This window comes from Tenrec ecaudatus, chromosome 11 (genome assembly GCF_050624435.1).
Source record: "Tenrec ecaudatus isolate mTenEca1 chromosome 11, mTenEca1.hap1, whole genome shotgun sequence".
Taxonomy (NCBI): Eukaryota; Metazoa; Chordata; class Mammalia; order Afrosoricida; family Tenrecidae; genus Tenrec; species Tenrec ecaudatus.
In genome coordinates this window covers 10,543,880-10,567,104 of record NC_134540.1, presented here as the reverse complement: position 1 = coordinate 10,567,104, position 23,225 = coordinate 10,543,880, and the positions used below count along the sequence as shown (strand labels likewise).

The 23,225-nt window shown below is 43.6% G+C and overlaps 1 protein-coding gene across 1 annotated transcript in view; it reads right to left on the bottom strand.

Annotated features, from left to right (window-relative positions):
- MICU2 (mitochondrial calcium uptake 2) overlaps window positions 1-23,225 on the bottom strand; it is a 90,674-nt gene that overhangs the window by 54,912 nt on the left and 12,537 nt on the right. Inside the window, exon 2 of the mRNA XM_075562828.1 lies at window positions 8,809-8,953. Coding sequence (XP_075418943.1) covers window positions 8,809-8,953 — 145 coding nt within the window. The remainder of the gene's footprint in view (window positions 1-8,808; window positions 8,954-23,225) is intronic.

Below are 23,225 nucleotides of genomic sequence, written 5' to 3'. Positions count from 1 at the left end.
TGCAAGGCGAGAGAGCCTTGTCGATGCTGAGCACAAGCCAGGGGAGCTCGCCAGTATCCAGAGGTATGAGGGCTCATGCGACTTTGCAAACTCACCCTCAGGTCTGGAAGCTTTCAAATCGGTCTGTTCTTTGGGGTTTCGTATGTATAGGGCCCTGTTGTCCGTGGATACAAGCAGCTCTCTCTCTCTCTCTCTCAAATGTGCTAGTCTCATTGCTTTTGGCCTTCTACACTGGCGAGGGCTTGGGCCACCACCCACCTGTCAGTTCCACTGTGGCACAGTGATGGCCTGTGCGCTGCGATGGTGCTGGCAGCAGGGCCGCCTGTGGAAGGCAGGCTTCAGCAGTACTTCTCAAGGAAGGCAGATTGGGAGGAAAGGTCTGGCCACCTGCTTTCAGGACATTGTCTGATATTGGAAGATGAGCCCCCACCTAGGGGGGAAGGCACTCATAGTACCCAGTGGCCTCACTACTGAATTAAAGCAAACACGCCCAGGCGCAGAGGGTGCACGACTGGGTGGCATTTCTTCCTGCTGTACACAGGGTCAGAGTGAGTCAGACCGTCTCCAAGGCAGCCGACCACCATCACATGGCAGCAGGGGTGAGAGGGAGCCTCCTTGTCTAGTTCCTGGTCCGACAGGGAAAAGTATCCATCTTCACCTTGGAGTGAGCGAGTGTGGCATTAACACTTGGTTTTTCTCATGTCCGGATGGCTGTGGAGGACTTGGCTCTAAAGTCCCGTGATGCAACTCCACGACTGCTCTACAGGTTCATGGGGAAGGGGCACGGGCCACCTCTTCATGCATGTAGGAAGGTTCTGGAAGAGCCTGTGGGCCCAGATAAACTATTATACAGTGATTTTTGAAAAATAAAAGCTACTAACTCATTTATTGCTTCAATAAGATAGCCTCCCTTCAGTCCACCATCTTGGGAAATTCTACCCATGATTCTCATCTTTTCTCCTTAGTCCCCTCTGCTGAAACTTTCCACCCTCTCTTCTCCAGACACCTGTTTCACCTTCACATTCCACCAATACAATACTGGTAGTATTTATTTTATTCACCACTACACTCCCACAAAATACATCCTATAGAAATTATACTAAGGCAGTGGATTACAATGTATACTCTCACTCTATGATATGGGTACTGGCTGACGAGCTTATTAATCTAGTCCACAAACATTTGTGGCAGGCACTGTGCTAGGGTGGAAATGCAGTGTCCAGCTAGGCAGATGCTGTTATTGCCCAGCAGAGGGATCCAGTGGAAGAGGCGTGTGTGAGTGCGTGTGTGAGGGTGTGGGTGGGAGGAGGGGGAACATCAGAGCATCTGAAAGCTGTTGACTGAGGTGCCCCTGGTATGTCCAAGAGAAGCCAGGTAGGGCTGGTGCCTGCGAGGGGAGGCTGTGTCTGGACATACAGATATGGAGCTGGGCAGTCAGGGGTGAGGTGAGAGAGTGGACAATGAGGAGAAAAGGCAGCGGTAGTTGTAGGCAGTGTCGCCTCTACAACTCGATTGTAGACCCGGTGTGGGCAGGACTCACATCTTATTTCCTGTATCTTTCCAAGTCCACAGTACAGGGCCACACAGGTCTACAAGCCTCCCTAAACAACCAAGTAGCAGAACAGCATGCGCTCGCAGCAGCCTTCGTTTTAGAAACACTACAGAAGGAATCTGGGAACACACTCCCTTCAGTGGGAGGGAGGGAAGGCGGAGGGACTCTAGTCTCAGGCACTGGAGAATAAATCTTTGAGGTCGGTATGTCTTGATGCCACTTTTCCAACGAGTACAAACTGGTGCTGACAAATGAACAGCAAATAGTTCTTCAGTTCCTTACAAAAGTCAAACCCACAAACACAAATAAACGACAAGTCTTGGATGGTAAGTCAAAACGTACTTGCACAAAAGCACAGTAACTTTTACTTAACACAAACTCAAATGTGAGGTACTGTTTCTCAACAGTTTCCATCAGTGTCTACACACTTTTAAGGCAGTGTTTCCACCTCTAGCCATTCTGAAGAATTCCGTATTATTCAATGCAATCCACACTGAAGTGGTAGTTTTTGCAACCTTGAGGGGGGCGCAAACGGCATTCCCTTGAAATGCTCTTCGAGTTTTAAAAACAGTAAGTCTGAAGGGGCAAGAGCTGGGCTGTGAGGTCACGGACAGCCCCGTATCTTTGAAGAATGAGCAGGTGCATTGTCATGATTGAAAAGAAATTCCAGGCACAAGTTTCCAGGTCTTTTTCTTTTCAACGCAGTTTTCTATTTTCTTAAAACGTCTTCCTAATAAGACTCTGTGAGTCTTGTGTCATTCCAAAAAAATCTATCAAGGTGGCCCCTGGGAATCCCCCCAAAAGGTGCTATAATCTTTGAGCTGGCTTCTCAGCCCTGGGCGTCTGTGGCCCAGCAACTCCACTTTGAAGATACTGTTCTGTTGCGGTCGTTTATTTTGAAAGGCACTTTAACAAAACAAGTCTAGCCCCAAGGGAACTTGTCTGCAGCCATCTACTGGTCACAGGGGCAGGTTTAAACATTCTGTTTGGAATATGCACATATATGACCTGGAATCTTAGTCACCATACTCTGACTTTATTCAGTCCTCATCACATTTGGTTTCTTAGCGGCACTTTTCCTGATGGCTCCTTTCCTCTTCCCTGAAACCTCTGCCTCATGTGGACTTCAGAACGCCCTATCTTCCAGGTTTACCCCCATCACTTTAGCTGTCCCTTCTCACTTCTGCACCCCACAGGGAAGCGGAAGACCATGAATTTAGTAGCCAATCTGCACAGTCATATGGCTTCCTCAAATAGTTCCTCTACCCAATGGCATGCCTGGCATGATACAAAAGACAAAGGGGGATGACATTTGAAAGCAGTTATTACAGAGTGAGAAAACGAGAGAACGGAGAACTACAGGCAAGGAGGTGACCCAGGGGGGAAGGAGAGCCTCAGACCAGCGGCAGTGTAGATGCGTTTCTAGGCGAGTCTAGTTGAGACTGGTGCCAGAGAACAGGAGGCTGATAAGGGGAAAAGAAGAACAGAAGGACAACAGGCCGCTGCCTGAGGACAGAATCTGAGACGTGAAAACTGGAGCAGCTGCAGGTGAGAGATGGGGGTGTGAATGCGAACAATGAACCTGCGGGGCACGAGCTCGCTCGCTTCAGGAGTCTGTAGATCAGCTGGAGAAAGGAAAGCGACCCGTCAGCTAGATAGATGCCTGGATGGTTTTTAGAGTGTGAGACGGGAGACTGAGAACAGGCTGATTCTCCCCAAGCTTCGTGTGGAACCGGGCAGAAGGAGCAAGAGTCCCCCTGAAGGCGGCCTGGAGAGATGGTTCCCAGGAACAACAGGTGCTCCTGGGACAATGGAGCCCGGCTGCGGTGGGCGAGGCTCCCTCCCTCCGTCCCCTCTGGTGGTACACAGAGCTCGTGGGCAGTGGGCTGGTCCTGGTTTTCCTGGCCTTGCTGTTCGTTACGATCCGCAGGAATGCAAGCAAGATTATTATTTTTCTTCACAGTTGAAAATAAAGATGAAGAACATGGTACACATGCAGATATATTATTTGGTTTGTGAAATTACCAGATCCTTGATTTAGTTAAATGCCTCCTGATAAAGTTAATTGCATTCCAAAGAATAGTAGAATGTTATAAGAAACTAAATTGGTTAAATCAAGGGCCACCAAAAAAACCCAAAAAACAACCAACAAGCCATGGAAATTTTGCATTCGATAAGAAAAATAAATAGCGCGGACTGTCAGTGGCACTGTTGGGTGAACACCTGACTGCTAACCTCAAGGTTGGAGGTTCAAACCCACCAGTCACTCTCCAAGGAGATAGGCGAGGTTATCTGCTCCCCAAAAGATTGCCAGTTTCAGAATCAGGGTCTGTATGAGTGGGAATGAACTCACTGGCAGGAGTGGATATGGCTAAAATAAGGCAGACCACAGCAAAATGTAGGTTCTAATGAAAGGACCTAAAAGAACGGAAAAATTACTTAATGTCCTTAAGTATATGAGTAAAAAAACAACATGTTTAATGAGGGAAAGTCAAAGCTTGGAACGAATGAATTCAGTGGAAACAGAAATGAATACACATAATGTATTAGTGTCCAGACTTGAACCAAACCCACTGCCATCCACTTGACTCCTAACTGTAAGAGCAGGGTAGAACTGACCTTGTGGATTTCTGCAACCATAAATCTTGATGAGAGTAGAAAGTCTTGTCTTTCTTCCATGGAGTTAGCTAGTGGTTTTGAACTAATGACTTTATGCTTAGCAGTCCAATTAATAACTACTACTCAATTATATAAGGTATGTCAATATTTTGAAAATTTGATCAAGTTTGTAATTGAAAAAATGAACATAAATTTAGTTTAGGCACAGCACACACAACTGGGATTTCTGAAGGTTTCTAGCTATAAACTTTCTAAAGAATTCTTTCATTCCACTTTATTTTATACCATCCTCTTTTTTTTTATAACCTTCAAAGCCAAAATCTTAGAAAAAGAAATAGCTTTAATTTCCTCCCCTCTAACTAACTACCCACAAGTCTGCGGAAACAGCTATGCCAGAGGTCCGAATGCCCCAGCTTGTGGCCAGACAACAGCTGCCGGCATTCCCATCCTCGGGAGGAGGACCTTTCTGCTACACCTGCGCGACACCTGCACCCCCCTGTGGCTTCCTTGGTCAACGGCCACATTTTACAATTTTCTTTTTCCTTAAGGACCGTTTTTAACTTGAATCATTTCTTTTGTGTGTACATTACAAATGTTGATTGCTGATACATTAGAAAGGCCCGAGAGCAAAAAGAAAACCACACACCGATGATTCCGGAGGCCACAGTGAACCCTAGCAACCTGGCGAATACCTTTATACATCTCGATGTAATCCACACACATCTAAGAAAAAATCTGGGAGCTTACTCTTTTTATACTTTAAAAGCCTGTTTCACTGTGTGTATGGGCATCCCTCAATGACAATGAATGTCGCTGTACAGACTTTGTACTGACTCAGGATGATTTATTTTGCCAGGGCATTATTACAGCTCTTTAAGCATGATATACCAAGTTAGAATGCGTATCCAGCAACTTTTTTTGCCCTGTCTAAATTCTTAGAAATAAAATGGCAATATCAAAGCAAAGGCAGTTTTTAAAGGCATTTAAGTTTCCAAAATTTGCTTTTAGAAAAGAACCCATTGCCACTCAGGGCCCTGGAAGAGGCAGTAGAGTGCTGCATCGGGCTTCCTTCCGTCAAGCCTGCCGTCCCTGCTGAGGCCGACTGCCACATCTTCCTCTTTGGGTTTCAACTGCAGACTTTTTAGTAGGCGGCTGAGTGCTAACTACTGTGCCTCCAGGGCTCCTTGCTTTTAGAAAAGTTACTTCACTGTGTAATAGTTCCCCTAGAATGTGGGTGAGGACTTGCCACCACTGAGCTTGTTATGTGTCAAAATTCAGTCGCTTACTGTACTTCCCTGCAGCCCCTTCCCCCGCCCCCCGATAACTTAGATTACTAATAAGTAAGTAGAATATTATTCTTATACATTATTAGTTACTTGTTTCTCATTTTTGGAAATTGTGTTTAATATCCGTGCTCATTTTTTTCTTACTGATATATTAGGGGCTTCCCAAAGTTGGTGGAAATGGAATGAAAAGATAATGAAACTTTCCCATGAACTCTCTGAAGGCCTCTTGCGCATCTTACAAACACCCCTTCTCTCCCCTGCCACCCAGCTTAGCTTTCTGCCTTTCAACCCTGTGTATGGCCTCCAAGGTGTCAAATGACCTGGGTGGCTCAGTGGCTTTTGCTCAACTACGAGCCCGAGTGTCACAGCAGAGCGGCCTGACTGTTTGCTTCTGTAAAGATGACAGTCATTGAAAATCCTACGTATGGAGCAAGTCTGTGCTACAGGAGGGTCACATCATCACAGGTTAGAAGCCACTCGACATCCCTGGGTTTGGGTTGTGGTGGATGGATTTTTAACACACAAGTCTCACTGAAGGAGATGAGTTATAATACATCACTAGGACACAGCGTGATCAAGGCAATTAGGGGGATTTGTACAAGTGCTAGAGCCAGATGACAGCATTGTTGTGATTGGTCACTACCATTTTCAGGCCCAGGGCCAGGAACTAGCCCTGCATGGTAGATATGATTATCCCATTTTACTAATAAGGAAAATAAAGCCTACATATTACTTTAGAATTTGTTTGAAGGCCCACTGATCATTAAGAACTGGGGTTTGAATACAGGTGGTATTTCTGATTATGAAATATACAGATTAATCCTGGAAATCTAGGGGAAAGTTAGTTAATATGCACTGATCTGGGCATTCAAGTGGCACTGGTGAACTGCCATTCAGTCAGCTCCATTGTACGCCAGAACAAGCTGTTGCCTGGTCGTGCGTCATTCCTGTTAATACTCCAAAGGCTTCCTGTCACTCACTCGAAGGTCCAACTTGCTGAGACGGCTGCATCTCATGGTTGGGGCTCCTGTGCTGCCCCTGTCACCGAGGGCCTCCCACCTCCTCACTCTCCCCCTACTTCAGCAAATAGGCTGTTCTCGTGATGGATTTCTGACATGTCCAAAGTGAGCTAGTCAAGACAGTGCTTTGCTGTGAACCATAGAGTTTTACCGGCTCATTTTCCGAAGTCAATTGCCTGGACTTCCATCCATCTGCTGGAGCATGTCGCAGGGATGGCCGGAGCGGTGCCTGAAGTATCAGTGGCACAGCAGAATGAAGTCCTTTTGTGCTTCTCAGTCCCCTTCTCTCCCCACATTTAGTCACACTCATAGTTTTACTGGTCCAATTCTTAAACTACTCTTCGCCATCGCTTCCTCTCACTCGCCACGTGCTGTCAGAGCCACAGCCAGTCCTTATTTTCTCTGCCGGGATGACCGCAGCTGCTTGTCTCCGAAGCTGCCAGTCACCCAAAGGCAGCATCACACTCCGGAGAGGTCCAATTGGTTAGGAAGGAGATGAGGCTCCTTATAACCTAGTTCCTCTTGTTTCTCCATCTGCCGCTCCTCTGGGTGGCCCAAAACGGAATCACCTGTTTCTCCCCATTCCAGCTCCGAATTTCCCCACAAGAAGTAACTACTGCCTTTTATTGTTCCTAACGTTCCAGTACTTTAAAAAAGTATCAAGGAATGAAATTATTTTTAAAATCTATCGATTTATACCCTGCAATTCTTGTTGAACTTATTTATTAATTCTAGCTTTTTGTGGATTCCCTCAGATAGATCATGTTATCTGTGAATAGAGATGGCTTCGTTTCTTCCTTTCCCATTTGAAGTCTTTGTGTTTTCTTTTATCAATTTCTTACAAAATGGAAATCATATTATACATACTTTTAAAATAAGTAAATATGTTTGCATGTCTCTATTTACTTCAACTGATTTCCCAGGAATGAACTTATTCCTTCAAACAGAACAAAATTGTAACAGGCACTGTCAAGTCAATTTTGACTCTCATCGATGCTGTGTGCCAGAATAGAACAATTTGCCTAGGTTCTGGTGGCTGATTTTTCTGAAACAGTGGGCCAGGCCTTCATTCCACAGCACCTCAGGGTAGACTCCAACGGACAATCTTAGGGTGAGTATTAGCCACGGGCACTCATTCCAGGAGAATGAGTATTTTGAAGGCCTTTGATCCATAAAAGCCAAACTTACCTAAATAGAAGCTAAACCAATACCATGTAATTACATTTTAAAAATCACTGTATTACTTGCTCAGATGTTGTGAACCCTGATGTGCCCCCTCTAGCGGAGGGAGAGGGTCACTGAAACCCCTGTGGCCCTATGTGCTACCCATTCTGGCCCTGGTTTGCAAACCAAAGTGCAGTCCTTGGCTTCAGTGGCTGGTTCTTAGAACATGCCACGATCTTGGCCTTGCCCAACTCCTCGATATTTGGAATGCTTTTCCAAGTTCTATCTTTTCCAATTTAACTACACTTCCCTTCCTCCTCCTTCCCTTAGTTCTAGCTCAGATGTTTCAGAGATAGGCAGCACTTGCAGGGATGCTTGGGTGGTGTCAGGAACCTTTATAGAACACTGCTGCAACATGGGACATAAAGGACAAGGGACGTGTCTAACACACCCGAGAGTAAAAGGGTCAAGTGTAGACAATAAAACTTAAGAATTCCTGATACTATGTGGACTCAATGAGCACTGACTAGATAGGAAATAAAATGATGTAATTAGAGTTTTGGAATTTGCTTCCCATTATGTTTTCCAAGATTTTTACCTCTGGCATCATGATTCCATGACAACTATGTTACCTCATAACTAGTTTCATTGTTTTTGCTCAATTTAAAACATCAAAATTCCTCAAATGAACATCTCAACTTAATTATTCTATTAATAATTTATTTATAGTGACATTTAAAACTTACCTATTTCCCCCTTGTCTCTTAAAAAAAAATAACAACACAAAACCTCATATTCAAAACAATGAGTTCTGAGATGGATAAATATATATAAAAGTTTAACCACTCTTGTGTCATAAGCAATGCAAATGTAAGGTACAAAGAATGATGACCATTAAAACAGACAAAAGCTGTTACCAATAGTTTTTCAAACTTAATGTTTAGTTTCTTAACGCCAAAGATACAAACAAAAAGTCAACTCACATGTAGAAGTTGTTGAACTGGGAATGTTTTGTGGTGTATATTTTTGCCCCAATTAAAAAATAATGATTACACAAGAGTAGAAGGAAGAAGACAATGTTCTGGAATGGGTTGTGGTGATGACTGTATGACTGAGTTGTATGACACGTGGATGAAGTATCAAAACTGATTTAAAGAGGTCAACTCACGCTCCATCTGCTCAAACATCACGGAGAAGAGGAAGTCTCTGGGTGTCATGTAGTACTCTCCCTCATGTTCCAGTGAGGAAAACTGCATGAAGCGCTGCTTTCGGAGGGACAGCTTCCCTGCCATCTCATCCGAGTCCACATTTTTCTAAAAACGGGAAAACGGCATTTTAAGATTTTTTTCCAGTAGTATTCCTAAAGCCAGTTATTACTACAATCTTTTATAAAAAGTGAATTTAGTTGTTATCGTAACACAGCTCCACATTTTAAACCATTCATTTAACAAATACTGACTGTGCGACATTCCCGTTCCCTTGTAGACACCGCAGAGGAAGCAGTGCACAGACTCCTGAGGGACGTACAGTCCCGAGAAGAAAAAATGGGTACAAAGCAGGGCCAGGCAGCGAGCAGTGCTGTGAGGAAATGGGAAGCAGAGTAAGAAGTGGTACAGAACTACGATTTCAGAGAGGACCCGCAGGAGAGGCCTTTCTGAAGGAGGCATTTGGAGACTAATTGGGGTGAAGGTAGGGAGCCCGGGGCTCTCTGGGAGAAGAGCTAAGAACACAGAAAGCAAGGACAGAGAGACGCACGGGGAACAAGAGTGGTGTGCTCCAGCTACAACAGGCAGGCCGGTGTCCTCAGCGCGAGGGAGGGAGGGAGTGATAGAACCAGGGAGGCAACAGGTCACAGAATGTTGCACTTTTAGAAAGATGTAAGTCAAAAAGTCTTGCTACAATAAATTTACAGAACCCTTTACTATAATGACAGTTTCAGCATCTCCAAGGGACTCAAATTATGTTCTTTTAAAAAGCTCTTTGAGTTTTAGGGCGGATAATGCATATTATGAAAGTGCTGCTCCGCCAGGGAAATTTTTCTTTTTGGTGGGGGGTACCCCCTCGTATGCCTCTCCCTAATGACACCGCCCCTCCCCGCCCAAATTGATATACTATTGTACGGCTGAAAACTGAGTCACAGGGGTGAGTTCAGTTTTAGGCCTGCAGGATGACCAAAGACCATAGTCCTCTAAGTGACTAGCCAGCCTAGTTTTCCACACGTTGAAACAGTAACCTTGATACTGAAAGTGAGTGTTACCTGTGAAATCCAACAGTGCACTTCGGATCCTGGACCACATACTGCCTTTTTCACTTAGTATTTACCCGGACACATGGCTGCACAGAGAATGCTCGCTTGACTGAGGGGGATAATTATTGTTGCTAAAATCCCTCAGAATTCAAAACTGTCTGTCACTGGTGCCCTTAGGCTGTGTAATATTAATTTATCTTCAACTAGATTCGAGGTTTCCTTGAGCAGTCAGTTCTGTACTTCCTCTGTATCTTGCCAATGTCTTCCTGTGTGTTGGACCCACACGGACCATGTTCCCTGTAGCTTGTCATTCAGGTCCTCGCATCTTCCTTCTCCATAAATTATATCACTCCCCCCCGCCCTGCCATCAAGTTGATTCTAACTCATAGAGACCCACCAGGACAGGATAGAACTACCGTGTGGCAGTAAAGATAGCAACTCTGTATCGGAGTAGAAAGCCTTGTGGTTTCGAACTTCTGATCTTGTGGTTAGTAGCCCAACTTACATAGAACTCTGTGTTAAGTCTGGGTAGACTAGAGAAACAAATTCCTAGACACTCATATGTGTACAGAAAAGACAGACAAGAGCAACTGAATATTGTGAATACGGAGAAAACATCCCAGCCCAGTCCTGGTCAAGTCCTTAAGTCCGATATTAGCCAATATATCCGATACCAGTCTATAAAGTCCTCTTCAGATTCACGAATCACATGCTGAATGCAAACTCTAACAAATTTAACTCAAGAGTCATGTTTTAGAATGAGTCCATACTCTTATCCTTGTAATCAGGAAAGCCAATTTTATTAATACTTTGCACATTTTATATGTGAATCAGATATATCTGTGTGTGCACATACCACATACTCACATGTGTACACAAACCATCGCTATGAAGCTGATTTCAATCACGGTGACCCTATGGAAAGAGCAGAGCTGCCCCTAACTTCCTCAAGTCCTGAGACGGCAAGTCTTTACAGAAGCAGACGGTCACATCCCTCTTCCCTGCAACAGCTGGTCTGTTCACACTGCCACGCTTTCAGTGAGCAGACCCGAGCTTAACCTCCATGGCACCACGTTCTGTGTATTCCACATACAATGCACAAAGAAAACGCATGAGGGGGGTTGCATGGTTTTCAAAACACAAAACAAACTACACCCAAAAGCAAACTGTGTATCATGTGTTATTTGCATCTTAAAAAAGTTTATCTATTTCCTTAGGTAGCACAAATGGTTTGTGCTCCAGAGGCTGGGGGTTTGAGCCAGCAGACAGTGTTGTGGGATAACAGGCCTGCTGCTCTTACCCCATACAGACTGCAATCAAGAAAACCCTCCTCTGTAGTTCTCCTCTAACATAGAGCTATGGGCTTGGAGACACATGTTTGTTCACACACACATTTACAGCAAAGGATTAATGTCTACATGTGACCAGGGTTGGATCATCATTTCAAGCAACAAGCTGTTAATGAAGATCTGAGGAAATACTATGTGCAGTGGCAGTGGGTTTACCGAAAGTCTGGGGGTGGGGGATGGGGAGAGGATGTCAGAAAGGATTCTCCAGAAAGGGCAGAGTTTGTTGGCGAAGCCCAAGACATGAAAAACTATACATGCAGTCTATTAAAAGAAACAAAAGAAGCTAATAACAGGAATATGTATTATTAGTATACAAATTTTTAATGTAGATTATATTTACATTAGTATGGGGGAGCTTCAAAAAGTTCAGGGAAAAATGGGCTGAGGAGGTAATGGAATCACCCTACCTTTTGAAGTCCCTTTGTAAATAGTGGATTACATTAAAACTAAAATCTATACAGAACTTTAATTTCAACCTTAAAAGCAAACATTGGCTCTCTTACATGTCTTAATAAGAAGCTCATCAAGATTGGCTAAAAGAAATCTTTTTTACCAACTTGGCTAACAGAAATCTTTTTTTTTTTAAACCAACAACTTAATCCTTTTTGTATAAACAACTAAATTCTTCTTTCCAAAGGTCAACAACTAAAAGGGGCCAACGACTCCCTGACCCCGCACCTCTCTGGGCCTCATAACAAGGCGAGCCGTTCCATGCACTCTCTGGTTTTCACGTTGTTCTCTAGTTTGTTGCGACCTTACTTTTTCCTGGTCTCAACTTACGTCCCAACTCTAATCAAGAAATAAAAACTCATACCTCGTCTCATCCTCAGCCAAGACAGGAAAACTCTTCTGAGAGAAAGAGTTTTTCTTTGGAAAGGTCTTGACACAGAGTCCTATCTGCTTGAGGTGGCTGCGGCTCACATAGGCATCACATTTCTAGAGAGTCTTGAGAGCTGAGTTTGTTATTTTAGAAGGTGCCATTTTATTAAATTGGTTGGTTGCTTAGGCTGTTTTGCCATCTCTCTTGATGTTGCTTAAAGAGCCTCTCCAACAGACAATAAAGGGTAGAGAAAAAGGTTGCATGAAACCAAAGCTTTGGTTTCTGAGCTTAAAGCTGCCATGAGGCAGTGGTTCTCAACCTGTGGGTCAAGACCCCTTTGGGGGTCGAACAATCCTTTCACAGGTGTTGCCCGATTCATAACAGTAGCAAAATTACTGGTGAATTTTTGATGAAGTAGCAACAAAAGTAATTTTATGGTTGGGGGTCACCACAACATGAACTGTATTAAAGGACTGAGGATGGTTGAGAACCACTGCCATAAGAAATATAGACCATCAGTCCAGAGATCTCTGATAACAAAGAACCTTCCAAGCTGCTTCATGGCCAGGACTCCATTAGGAGGTGCCACTGAGGAGGTTCCGACCCATACCGATTCTTGTGTACACAGAATTTACTTAACAAGGCCCAGTAGGTGGAAGAATGGCAAAAAACAACCCTTCTATCAACAAGCCTAGTTCAGTCTGTAACGGTGGCTTTCAATTTCTGCTCCATCATGGTATAAATAAAGCCATTCCACAACCCCAGCTCTTTTATTTCCTTCATCCTTTTCCACTAGCTCTCACACTCTGCCTACTGAGGACGGTTAGAACTTGGAGGTTCTCACCTTTGTAGATTCTAATCCTGGGTCAGCAGTTCTCAACGTGTGGGTCTCGACAGGGTCAAAGGACCCTTTCACAGGGGTCGCCTAGGACCATTGGCAAGCACATATTTCCAATGGTCTTAGGAACCGAGACACTGCTCCTCTATTCGTCTCCAGGCGGGTCCACCCACATGCAGATACGCCCACATAGAGTACCCGTGCCAACCCATCACATACACCCCACACAAATACAGGTATATGTGACACGGTTGGCACCATAATGTACTTATGTGGACCAGTCGCACATGTGTGAAGAGCAGCTACTGTGTAGAAAGCAGCTACTGTGTTGAAAGCAGCAGTATTGGAGGTAAAATGATACTTCATGAATTATAATTACTGGGTAAATGTAAAATTATGTACTGTAAAATCATCAACTACTGCAAAAAAATCTGTACCATGGAACTTAATCTGGATGCTGATTGGTTTCTTATATTTAAATGATATTTATGTGAATACTGCCCCCTTGTGATAGTAACAGGTATGTATAAAAAACCCAACAGAATGGTAAATTCTGTGAATTATATGAATTCACAGAAACTTTAATGAACTGTATTGACTGAACTATGCTATGTATCATCTTTTGTATTATTAAAGCTATTGTTATATATTATTTTCAAACCACCCCATGACTGGATCATATAGGGAAGAATGTTAAGAAAGGAAAATATAGAGAGGACAAAATCAAAATCCACATATATATCCATTGTGTCAAGCACATTTGTACATGTTGCCATCATCATTCTTAAAATATTTGTCTTCCACTTGAGCCCCTGGTATAAGCTCCTCATTTTCCCCCTTCCCTCCCTGCTCCCGCCTCCCTTATGAACCCCTTGACAATTTATAAATTATTATTTTGTCATATCCTACACTGTCTGATGTCTCTCTTCACCCACCTTTTTGCTGTCCATCCCCCAGGGAGGAGGCCACATGTAGATCCTTGTAATAGGTTCCCCCCTTCCACCCCACCCTCCCTCTATTCTACCGGTATCGCCACTCTTAGCACTGGTCTTGGAGGGATCATCTGTCCTGGATTTCATGTGATTCTAGCTCTTATCTGTACCAGTGTACATCCTCTGGTCTAGCCAGATTTGCAAGGTAGAATTGGGATCATGACAGTAGGGGGGCAGGGGAGGAAGCATGAAGATTTTTTACAGTATGGTTTTACCTCAATAATTACAGCAGGAATTGAGAAACCACAAGGTGTTATTTGTTGTGAAGTTCTATCAGCCGAATCTATGAAGTCGAACAAACAAATACCATTTTGATAGCAAGCATCTGAGCTTTGCAGGTAAGGATACCAACTATTTTAGAAGCAAAGCTGATGGACTCAAGAAAACCAGAGTTGACACTGGTGGCAAGTATCACAAACAAAATGTCGCAGCCATTGAAGCTTCATATTTGGTGGCACTCAGAATCACCAGAGCTGGGAAACCTCACACCATTGCTGAGGATTTACTGTCGCCAGCAGCCAAAGACATTGTTTGAGTTATGATCAGAGACAAATTTGTTATGAAATTGAGTGCAATTTCCTTATCTAACGACACTGTCCGCAGAAGAATAGATGACGTCTGCTGCTATTCTTGATCAGGTAATCCAGGAAATTAAATCTGCTCTACTTCCAATATTTAGCAAACAGCTTGAAGAATCTACAGACGTTGCAAGCTGTTCAGTTACTGGTTTACGTGAGGTATATTAATGATGGCAACTTTAAAGATGAGCTTCTTTTTTGCAAACCTCTTGAAACAACTACCGGACATGACATATTTGACAGTTGGTTTATTTCTGAAAGAGCGTAAGATCTCTTGGGAAAGGTTTGTGGTGTTTGCAGAGATGGTGCTCCAGCTATGCTAGGATGCCGATCTGGATTTCAATGTTTGGTACTGAATGAGCCACCCAAAACCATCGGGACATATTAATGACGAAGATGCTGTCACAAGAGTTACAAGAAGTACTGAAAAGTGTCATAAGTTCTGTCAATTTTGTAAAGGCGAGCACTTTAAATAGTCGACTGTTTTTGCAACTGTGAGATGAAGTGGATACACTGAATAATGCTCTGTTATTTCACACTGAAGTGAGATAGTTGTCGAGAAAAAAGTTTTAAAACGTATGTGTGAGCTTTGTGATGAACTTAAAATGTTTTTTCATCAGAAAGCAAGACCGCAGTTCGAAGCTCTTTTCAGCGATAAAAGTGAACTGTAGAAAATAGCTTACTTGGTTGACATCTTTGTCATCTTGAATGAGTTAAACTTATCATTGCAAGGACCAAATGCAACATGCCTTGATTTGTCTGAAAGGATCCGATCATTCCAAATGAAAATTCAACTTTGGCAAAAAACAAAAACAAATTGGATGAAAATAAAATTTACAAGTTGTCTACCTTATCTGCTTTCTTTGAGGAACATGACATTGAACCAGACAAATGGATTACGATGATCATTTCTGTGAAAGAACACTTGCACATGTTTGCAGACGAAATTTCATCGTACTTTCTAAATCTGCCTAACACCCCATTTGCACTTGCCAGAAGTTCATTCACTGTCAAAGTTGAAGATGTTCCTGAGACAGCACAAGAGGAGTTCATTGAACTTGTTGACAGCGATTCAGTGAGAACTGATTTCTCTACAGTGCCAGTTACAAAGTTCTGGATCAAGTGTTTGCGTCACATCCTGTTCTGTCTGAGACTGTGTTGCGCTTTCTTCTTCCATTCCCAGCAGCATAGCTTTGTGAGACACGGTTTTCCAGCTTGTTGGTTATCAAGTCTAAATTCAGAAGTAGACTTGTTATGAAAGATGATCTTCGTTGAGCTCTTGCAAAGACTGCCCTGAGAATTTCTGATCTGGTGAGAAAGAAGCTATCTCAACCGTTGCACTGACATTGGCTTTTTATGCATACTGTCCCAAAACATAGCAATGTAGTTTACTGTTGTTATATTAAGACTGTTACCCATGCCACACCATGCTTCAAGACAAAATTTCACTGATTAGTAATTAGAAATAAATGTTTCACAATATATAATTACAAATTGTTTTTGTGATTAAACAGTATACTTTAATTACGTTCAATTTGTAACCATGAAAATATATCCTGCCTATCACATACTTACATGACAATTCCTAACCATAACAAAATTACAGTTATGAAGTAGCAACAAAAACCATGTTATGGTTGGGGGTCACCACAACATGAGGAACTGTATGAAAGGGTTGTGGCATGAGGAAGGTCGAGACCACTGTCCTAGGTTCTAAATCCAGTAGTCCGCTCCTGGGTAGTGCAAAGAGTTAATCTGCTCATCTGCTAACCTACGTGGAAGGTCAAGCTTACCCAGAGAAGCTTCAGGAGGGAACTCAGCAACCCATGCTCCTTGCAAATCTGTGGCGCACAGCTCAACTCTGACGCACATGCAGCTGCCCATGAGTTAGAACGGACACAACAGCAGCTGGTTGTTGGTGGCTTGAGACAAAGCTAAGGGCTCTAGAATGGAGAAATGGTGACCTGGAGGAACCCAAAGGAATCCATCCGTAGTCCAGCTGGTTGAACTCTCATCTCCCATGAAAGAGACCTGGGTTTGATTTCCAGTCAATGCACCTCAGGCTCAGTCATCACTTCTCTCTCCTGGAGCGAGTTGCTTTGGTGCTGAACTTCTAGAGTAAGATGGACTAGGAAGAAAGGCCTGAGTGTCTTATTCCAAAAATCCAGAAACCCTATGAAGCACAACAGCCCAGTGCGGTCATGCTTGGCTCACCATGAGTTGCAGGGCGACTCGGGCAGCTACCAACTGTAGATTCTGTATGTGGACGTCTGATGGCATTCTGTTGGATTGCTTGTCTTTCTAATGGGCACAGTTGCCAGAGGGCTCTTCTTGCTGGTTGGCCAGGTAAGCTGCCTTTAAAATTTCTTGGCAGAGATGAATGTGTATTTTTAGTTTGTTGAAACATTTCAATTATTATTCTGTCAATTCCTGGAGCTGTCTTATTATTATTTCATTCAGTGAAGTTTGTACTTCTTTCAGTACCTCAGTTCTTGATCATAAACTATCTCCTGAAATGGATGGACGTTGACCAATTATTTTTGGTACAGTGACTCAATGTAATCTATTTTCCTGTAACGCTTCCTGCAATGTTCAATTGCCTATCGATCTTGCAACCTGAAGCCTGCAGTAGTTTTTCTTCAGTCCCCGCAGCTTGAGAAATGCTGCGCATCTCTTCCCTGTCGGGTCTCTAGGATTATGCACATTCCATGACACTGCTTTACTACTTGGTTCTCTCGAGCCTCTCTGTGAAGGCTTCTGTTGAGCTCTTTTCCCTCATCATTTTCTCATTCATTCCAGCTGTGTTCAACAGGGAGACCTGAGACACTCTCAAGAGGGTGAGAACCATGACACACTGTATATTCTCTGGAGATAATTAAAAAAGACAACACAGCAGAGGACCGGGCATAATTTATCTTTTAAGTCACAAACTGCCCTTACAGATGAGAGGGCTTCCAAAAGTTTATGGAAAATTTTCCTATTTTTTCATCCAATTTCCCATGAACATTGTTATCATCTGGGGATAGAGAAGCAGTGCCAGGGAAATGACAGGGTCAAACCTGGTCAAACCTTTATTCCAACTTGGTAATAGCGGCTAAACAGAACTATTCCAGGAGGATGAAAATAAACAATATCAGTCTTAAGTTTTATCCGAAGAATGAGATTGCAGAAGATACTTCTATACTTCTACTCTGTTGGGTGATGTATACTGTTACATATAAATCACCGGGGGCCTGGCATGAGAGAAGCAGCTGTCGGAGGAAGCAGTTAGTTAGTGGGAAAGGGGGACTCGGGTATGGAATGCAATGGCAGAGATCAAAGCACGGCTTGTGGCTCACTGGTGGCTCTCTGTTACCCTACACCTACCCTGAGATGGAGCTCAGAGCCTCCAAAGGTGGACGGTGGTGGAAGCAGGGGATCAGTCCTCCAGTTACCACAACTATGTGCTTTTCAGATCTGCATCGAATGCTAATTATACGGCAGAGGAGGAGCGGAAGAAATGCTGGGATTTGGGGCTATGCTGAATACATACGTGAGAACCATCCACATGGTTCTGGTTAGATATAAAATGCTCCACGGAGTTCAAGGATTACTTGTAATGCAGTGAGGAATGTGACAAAGGAATTACGAGCAATGAGTGATGTGAAGTGGATGAAAGAGATCTTTGAAAGCTGAGGACTTCAGCTGAAACAGTTCACTCGTTTATTGCCTCCATGCAACAGGTGCTTCACCATTCTGCCTCCACTTTTTATCCACAAAGTGACAAAGGGGGAAAAGTTGGCTTTCTGGTCTTTGTTGAACATTCTCTCAGGGAGAAAGCAGAAAAAGAAAGGGCTGTACTTACTTACACACTGTAACAGCAAGTAATTCTGTGTTAGAATATAGTAAAACCCCATTTATGTGGGGCTCTTACTTTGGAACACGCAATCTTCTGGATAAAGTATTTATCGTCTTTGAATTGTCTATGATGTAACTGAAAAATAAAACCCAACACAAAGCCAGCTTATCTTCTTAAAGGAGACTTTACATGGGGAGATTTTCATGCATTGAACAAAACCTCTCTGCTTTGTGCTGAAGGAGGAGGATGTTATTGCCTCTGAAACAAAACACGGCCGACCGAATTAGAGATGCTAACTGCCGCAGCTAGGCTTCAGAGTCAAGTCTACAAACTGATGCTGTCCTAGCCAGAGACAAGCCACTCCTGGGAAGCCTAGAAGTCCTGCTCACTGGCCTGAGCACAGTGACGTCCTCACCCAGACCGTTTTCCTGGGCTGTGAGGACAGTGAGCGAGGGTGGCTTGTTGTTGGATAAGCATGGCAGGATGAAATGGTTTGTGATTTATTAATTGTTAAAAACCTCCAGAATTCTGTCTGGAGAAGAGTGGCCAGGATGCTGATGGGCACAGAAATAAGCCTTGACTCTCCAGGGAACAGCTTCCTCTTGTCGGGTTAAATCACTGTGCAGATGAGTCATATTCCCAGCCATCTTCCATGACTGCCTTCCAGGGATCACATCGCCACACACCCTCCCTCTTGGTGTATTCTCATTCTCTCTCTCTCTCTTACACACTCACACACACACGTTAAACCCTTCTAGAGTCGCAATGGGTCACCATCAACTTAATGGCAGTGAGTTTGATTTTGTAAAGTATCAGTGCCATTAGTTACAACCATATCTGAAATAATGTTTTTCTTAAGAAAGGACTGCGGTGCTTTATTTTCCTATAACAAAGACAACAATATCGCTTTGTTTATTAGCAAGCATTATCCTATCCTGTGACCATGTGGTACTTTACCGACAGAATGATGGCAGCTGGACTATAGGAAGAACATGGCATCAGGAGTGAAGGAGGCTTAATAGCAACCTGTGATATGCAGATTACACAACCTCGCAGCCTTCCGTGTATGGATTATGACTCAATGTAAAGAAGACTAAAATCTTCACAACTGGACCAATAGGTAAACATCACCATAAATGGAGAAAAGGTTGAAGTAGTTATTTTGTTTTACTTGGCTCCCCAGTTCCATTGGTTTATGGAAGCAGCAGTCAAGAGACCGAAAGATGTGTTGCATTGGGTAAATCTGCAGACCTCTTTAGAGTACTAAAAAGCAAGGATGTAACTTTGAGGACTAAGGTGTGAGTGACACAACCCATGGTGTTCTCCATTGCATCATATGCATGTGAAAGTTGGACACTGAATAAGGAAGACGGTAGAAGAATTGGTACATTTGAATTGTGGTGCTGGAGAAGAATACTGAAAGTCCATGCCCTACTAAAAGGACAAACCAATCTGTCTTGGAAGAAGTAAGGCCAGAGTGCTCCTTAGAGGCAAGGACAGTGAGACTTGCTCTCATGTACTTTGGACAAGTTGCCTGGAGAGACCAGTCCCTGGAGAAGGACATCATGCTTAGTCTAGGGGCAGCAAAAAAGGAGGAAGGCCGTCATGGAGATGGATTTACACCATGAGTACACCAATGGGCCCAAGCACAGGAACAATTGTGAGCATGGTGCTTGTGTTTTGCTTTGTTGCGCATAGGGTTGCTTTGAGTCAGAACTGACTTGTTGGGACGTAACAACAAAAACAATTTCTCAGTATTTCCTCCGTCTAGGTCTACACAATTCTGTACTCTGTGATTTACACTACACCCAAAAGGTAGTTTTGGCACCCTAAAGGGACTCCCATTGAGTTCCCTTTCAATGTTCTTTGAGTTTGGACATGGTAAGATGTCTGAATGGGCAAGATTTAGAGTGCTGGGGATTGAATTCCCTTAAGATAAACCTTGCTAAACATGTTAAAGAGAACTCCTCATTGTACCACTCAATTGCCTCTACTACTGTTTGTCCTGTGAGAGCCTCTACCCTTTCCTGATTTTATAAGAGGTGGCACCAACGGGAAACAGGAGTTTCTGCATCTGAACTTTTAGACTTCTCAGTTCAGGAGGACAGCAGCATCTGCTGGGGAATAGTGATGTTTGTGGGTAAGCCCAGGCCCCTGAGGATTTCAGAATCTGATTTGAGAGCTCAAATTAATAAAAATGTATTATCTATGATATACTGTTACATTCATGTTCATGGGTAGTAGATATGGGTAATCGCTCCCTTTTAAGTTTTATTTGACCAATTCATTCCTTTTGATAATCAAGGGCATGACCCTCGATAACTCTTGGGGAGAGAGTTGAGGAAAGCAGGCCTGGACTTCGGAACTCTGGACTAGGGAGAGCCTGGAGTGCCGCCATGATCCAGGCTCTCCAAATTGCCAAACTAGAGTTGCAAATGAAGTATCCAAGAATAACTCTGAAGAGCTACATATGGGTACTTGCATGGATTCTGCAACTTTGTTTCAATTGTTGAGCTCCAAATGGGTTTCTAAGTATTTACTGGCCAAAGTTTGGCCAGCCTCTTAACTTCCACTTTGATTAGAATTTTACATAACTAGCATGACAAGCAGCACTAATAATCTTCTATGGCTGCGGTGACTCTCTAGGCTCTGAGACCTCCCACAGGCTAGAGAGTGTCGAGAAGGAATGTGAAATGTTCCCCTAGAAGATGGATCTTTAAGGCTGAAGGCTAGACTGGAGAGGAATGTAGTCATCAACTTCCACTTGGAAAGGAGGAAACAGAATAAGCTAGTCAACAGGGCAGGCAGGAACGCTGGGCTGGAGCAGAGAAGGTACAAAATTGGAACAGAAAAGATGAACTGCTGAAAGGTTAGAGGTAAATATCATAAAATAGCGGCTCTATGAGTTATATTTTCACCCCCAAACTAGGAGTGATGTGGTGACATACATAGTAAAAACAGTAAACTGGGAACTAGCTTTAGATTTAACAATCCAAACATGTGACATGAAAATTCTGAGCAGAGGTTTCTCGGCAGACTGCCAATGCTCTCGGCTCTCTGACACTACATGGGAATCATGCGCATTTTGGGAACATGAGGTTACACAACTACCAAATTCTCTAAGAGATTCACAATCTGTTCAAGGACTAAGAATAAATTACAAAGATGAATCAGCAAACGTGAATGATAACTTGGCAAAATGCAATAATGGTCAGTAAAATAAAATGCCCAATTTTCAGGACTGCCATCTTAGGATATTGTACATGGATAATGAGCTTTAAAGAACAGGGATAAAAAAAATAACAGTGATGTATAAACTCAGTGTATTTCTACAGAGACATACAATGGTGGACTCCTTTAAAATTGAAGAAATATCAACAACAAAAACCTCTTCCCCAACGCGACTATGTGCAGACAAGAAATCTATGCATCCCAGGCACTCTGACAACAGCTAGAGCCGGGGAACTAAAGAGCACACAGCTGCTGCCTCGCCAGAAGCCCGGAGGGCACCACTGCCAAGTCAAAATGACAAGAGCAGGGGTCCTCAAACCTTTTAAACAGGGGACCAGTTCACTGTCCCTCAGCCCTGCTGGAGTGCCGGACAAATTCCTATGCACACGGCACTTATCTTATTTTGAAGTAAAAAAACAAAGGGGGCAAAAACACCCAGCAGCCCGGATAAACGTCCTTGGCAGGCCGCAGTTTGAGGGCCCCTGGTCAAGAGAATGCTTCATTTCTCATTTCATATCTTTATTATTATCTGCATAATTCTGACCTTCGTCTCAATAAAGCTCGTTTACCTTTCCACTGGTAAAGGGATGAGGCTACTGTAGGCTGGCTTCCCCAAAGTAGACCCTACAATCCACGAGGAAGCTGTGACCCCAGTCAAGAGACACCATTCTTGCCAGTCTTTGGCAGAGAACCAACTGGGAGCAATGTGGATAGGCCTGGGCAGGAGGACAGGAGTAGAGGGGCCGAGGAGGGAGTTACAAGGTAAGCTCCGAGCCAGTCTGAGGCATGTTACTAAATACAGAGTGGTGCCTGGTAGGGTCCACTTCTAATGCACCGTACCGCTTACTTTGTTTACCATGTGCCCTCGCTGCCCCTCACCACACCAGAACATACAATCCATGAGGGAAAATCATTTGGTCTACTTCCTAGGGACTAGACCAGGTGTCCTCAAACTACGGCCTGTGGGCCACATGCGGCCCGCCGAGGACATTTATCCAGGCTGCTGGGTGTTTTTGACCCGTTTGTTTTTTTACTTCAAAATAAGGTATGTGCAGTGTGCATAGGAATTTGTTCATAGTTTTTTTTTAAACTATAGTCCGGCCCTCCAACGGGTCTGAGGGACAGAGAACTGGCCCCCTGTTTCAAAAGTCTGAGGACCCCTGGACTAGACAGACCCACGCTTGACATTTCTGCTGCATTGAACTTAGAGGCATGACTTCTGATTTAGCTATACCGAAACTCACAATAGAGGAAAAATCCAAGTATTCTAACCACGTCTACAGACTTCATTTGCACCCCTCCCCAAGTCCTTCAAACTACAGAAGAGTGGAGTGTGAACTATCCAGACCTCTCAGTACCTCTGAAAGAAAACCAAACTCATCTCCTTTACTCAGTGGGCACGAAGTCAAGCATCTCCAGCACATGAAGAGAAACCAAGCTGACAGAAGATGGGGAGCATGGCCACTAAGCAGCCCCATCTCCACCCCAAAAGGGGAAATACAACATGTAGAAGAACCAGGAAGGCACCTCAAGACAATGAAGGAAATCCATTACAACCATTTTACGCCTGAACATATCCTAAAAAATGAGCTCTATAAAAACAGGAGCTCAAAGATGAGACAGTACAACTGGAGAGTGAACTCTCAAAGACGAGACAGTACAACTGGAGAGTGAACTCTCAAAGACGAGAC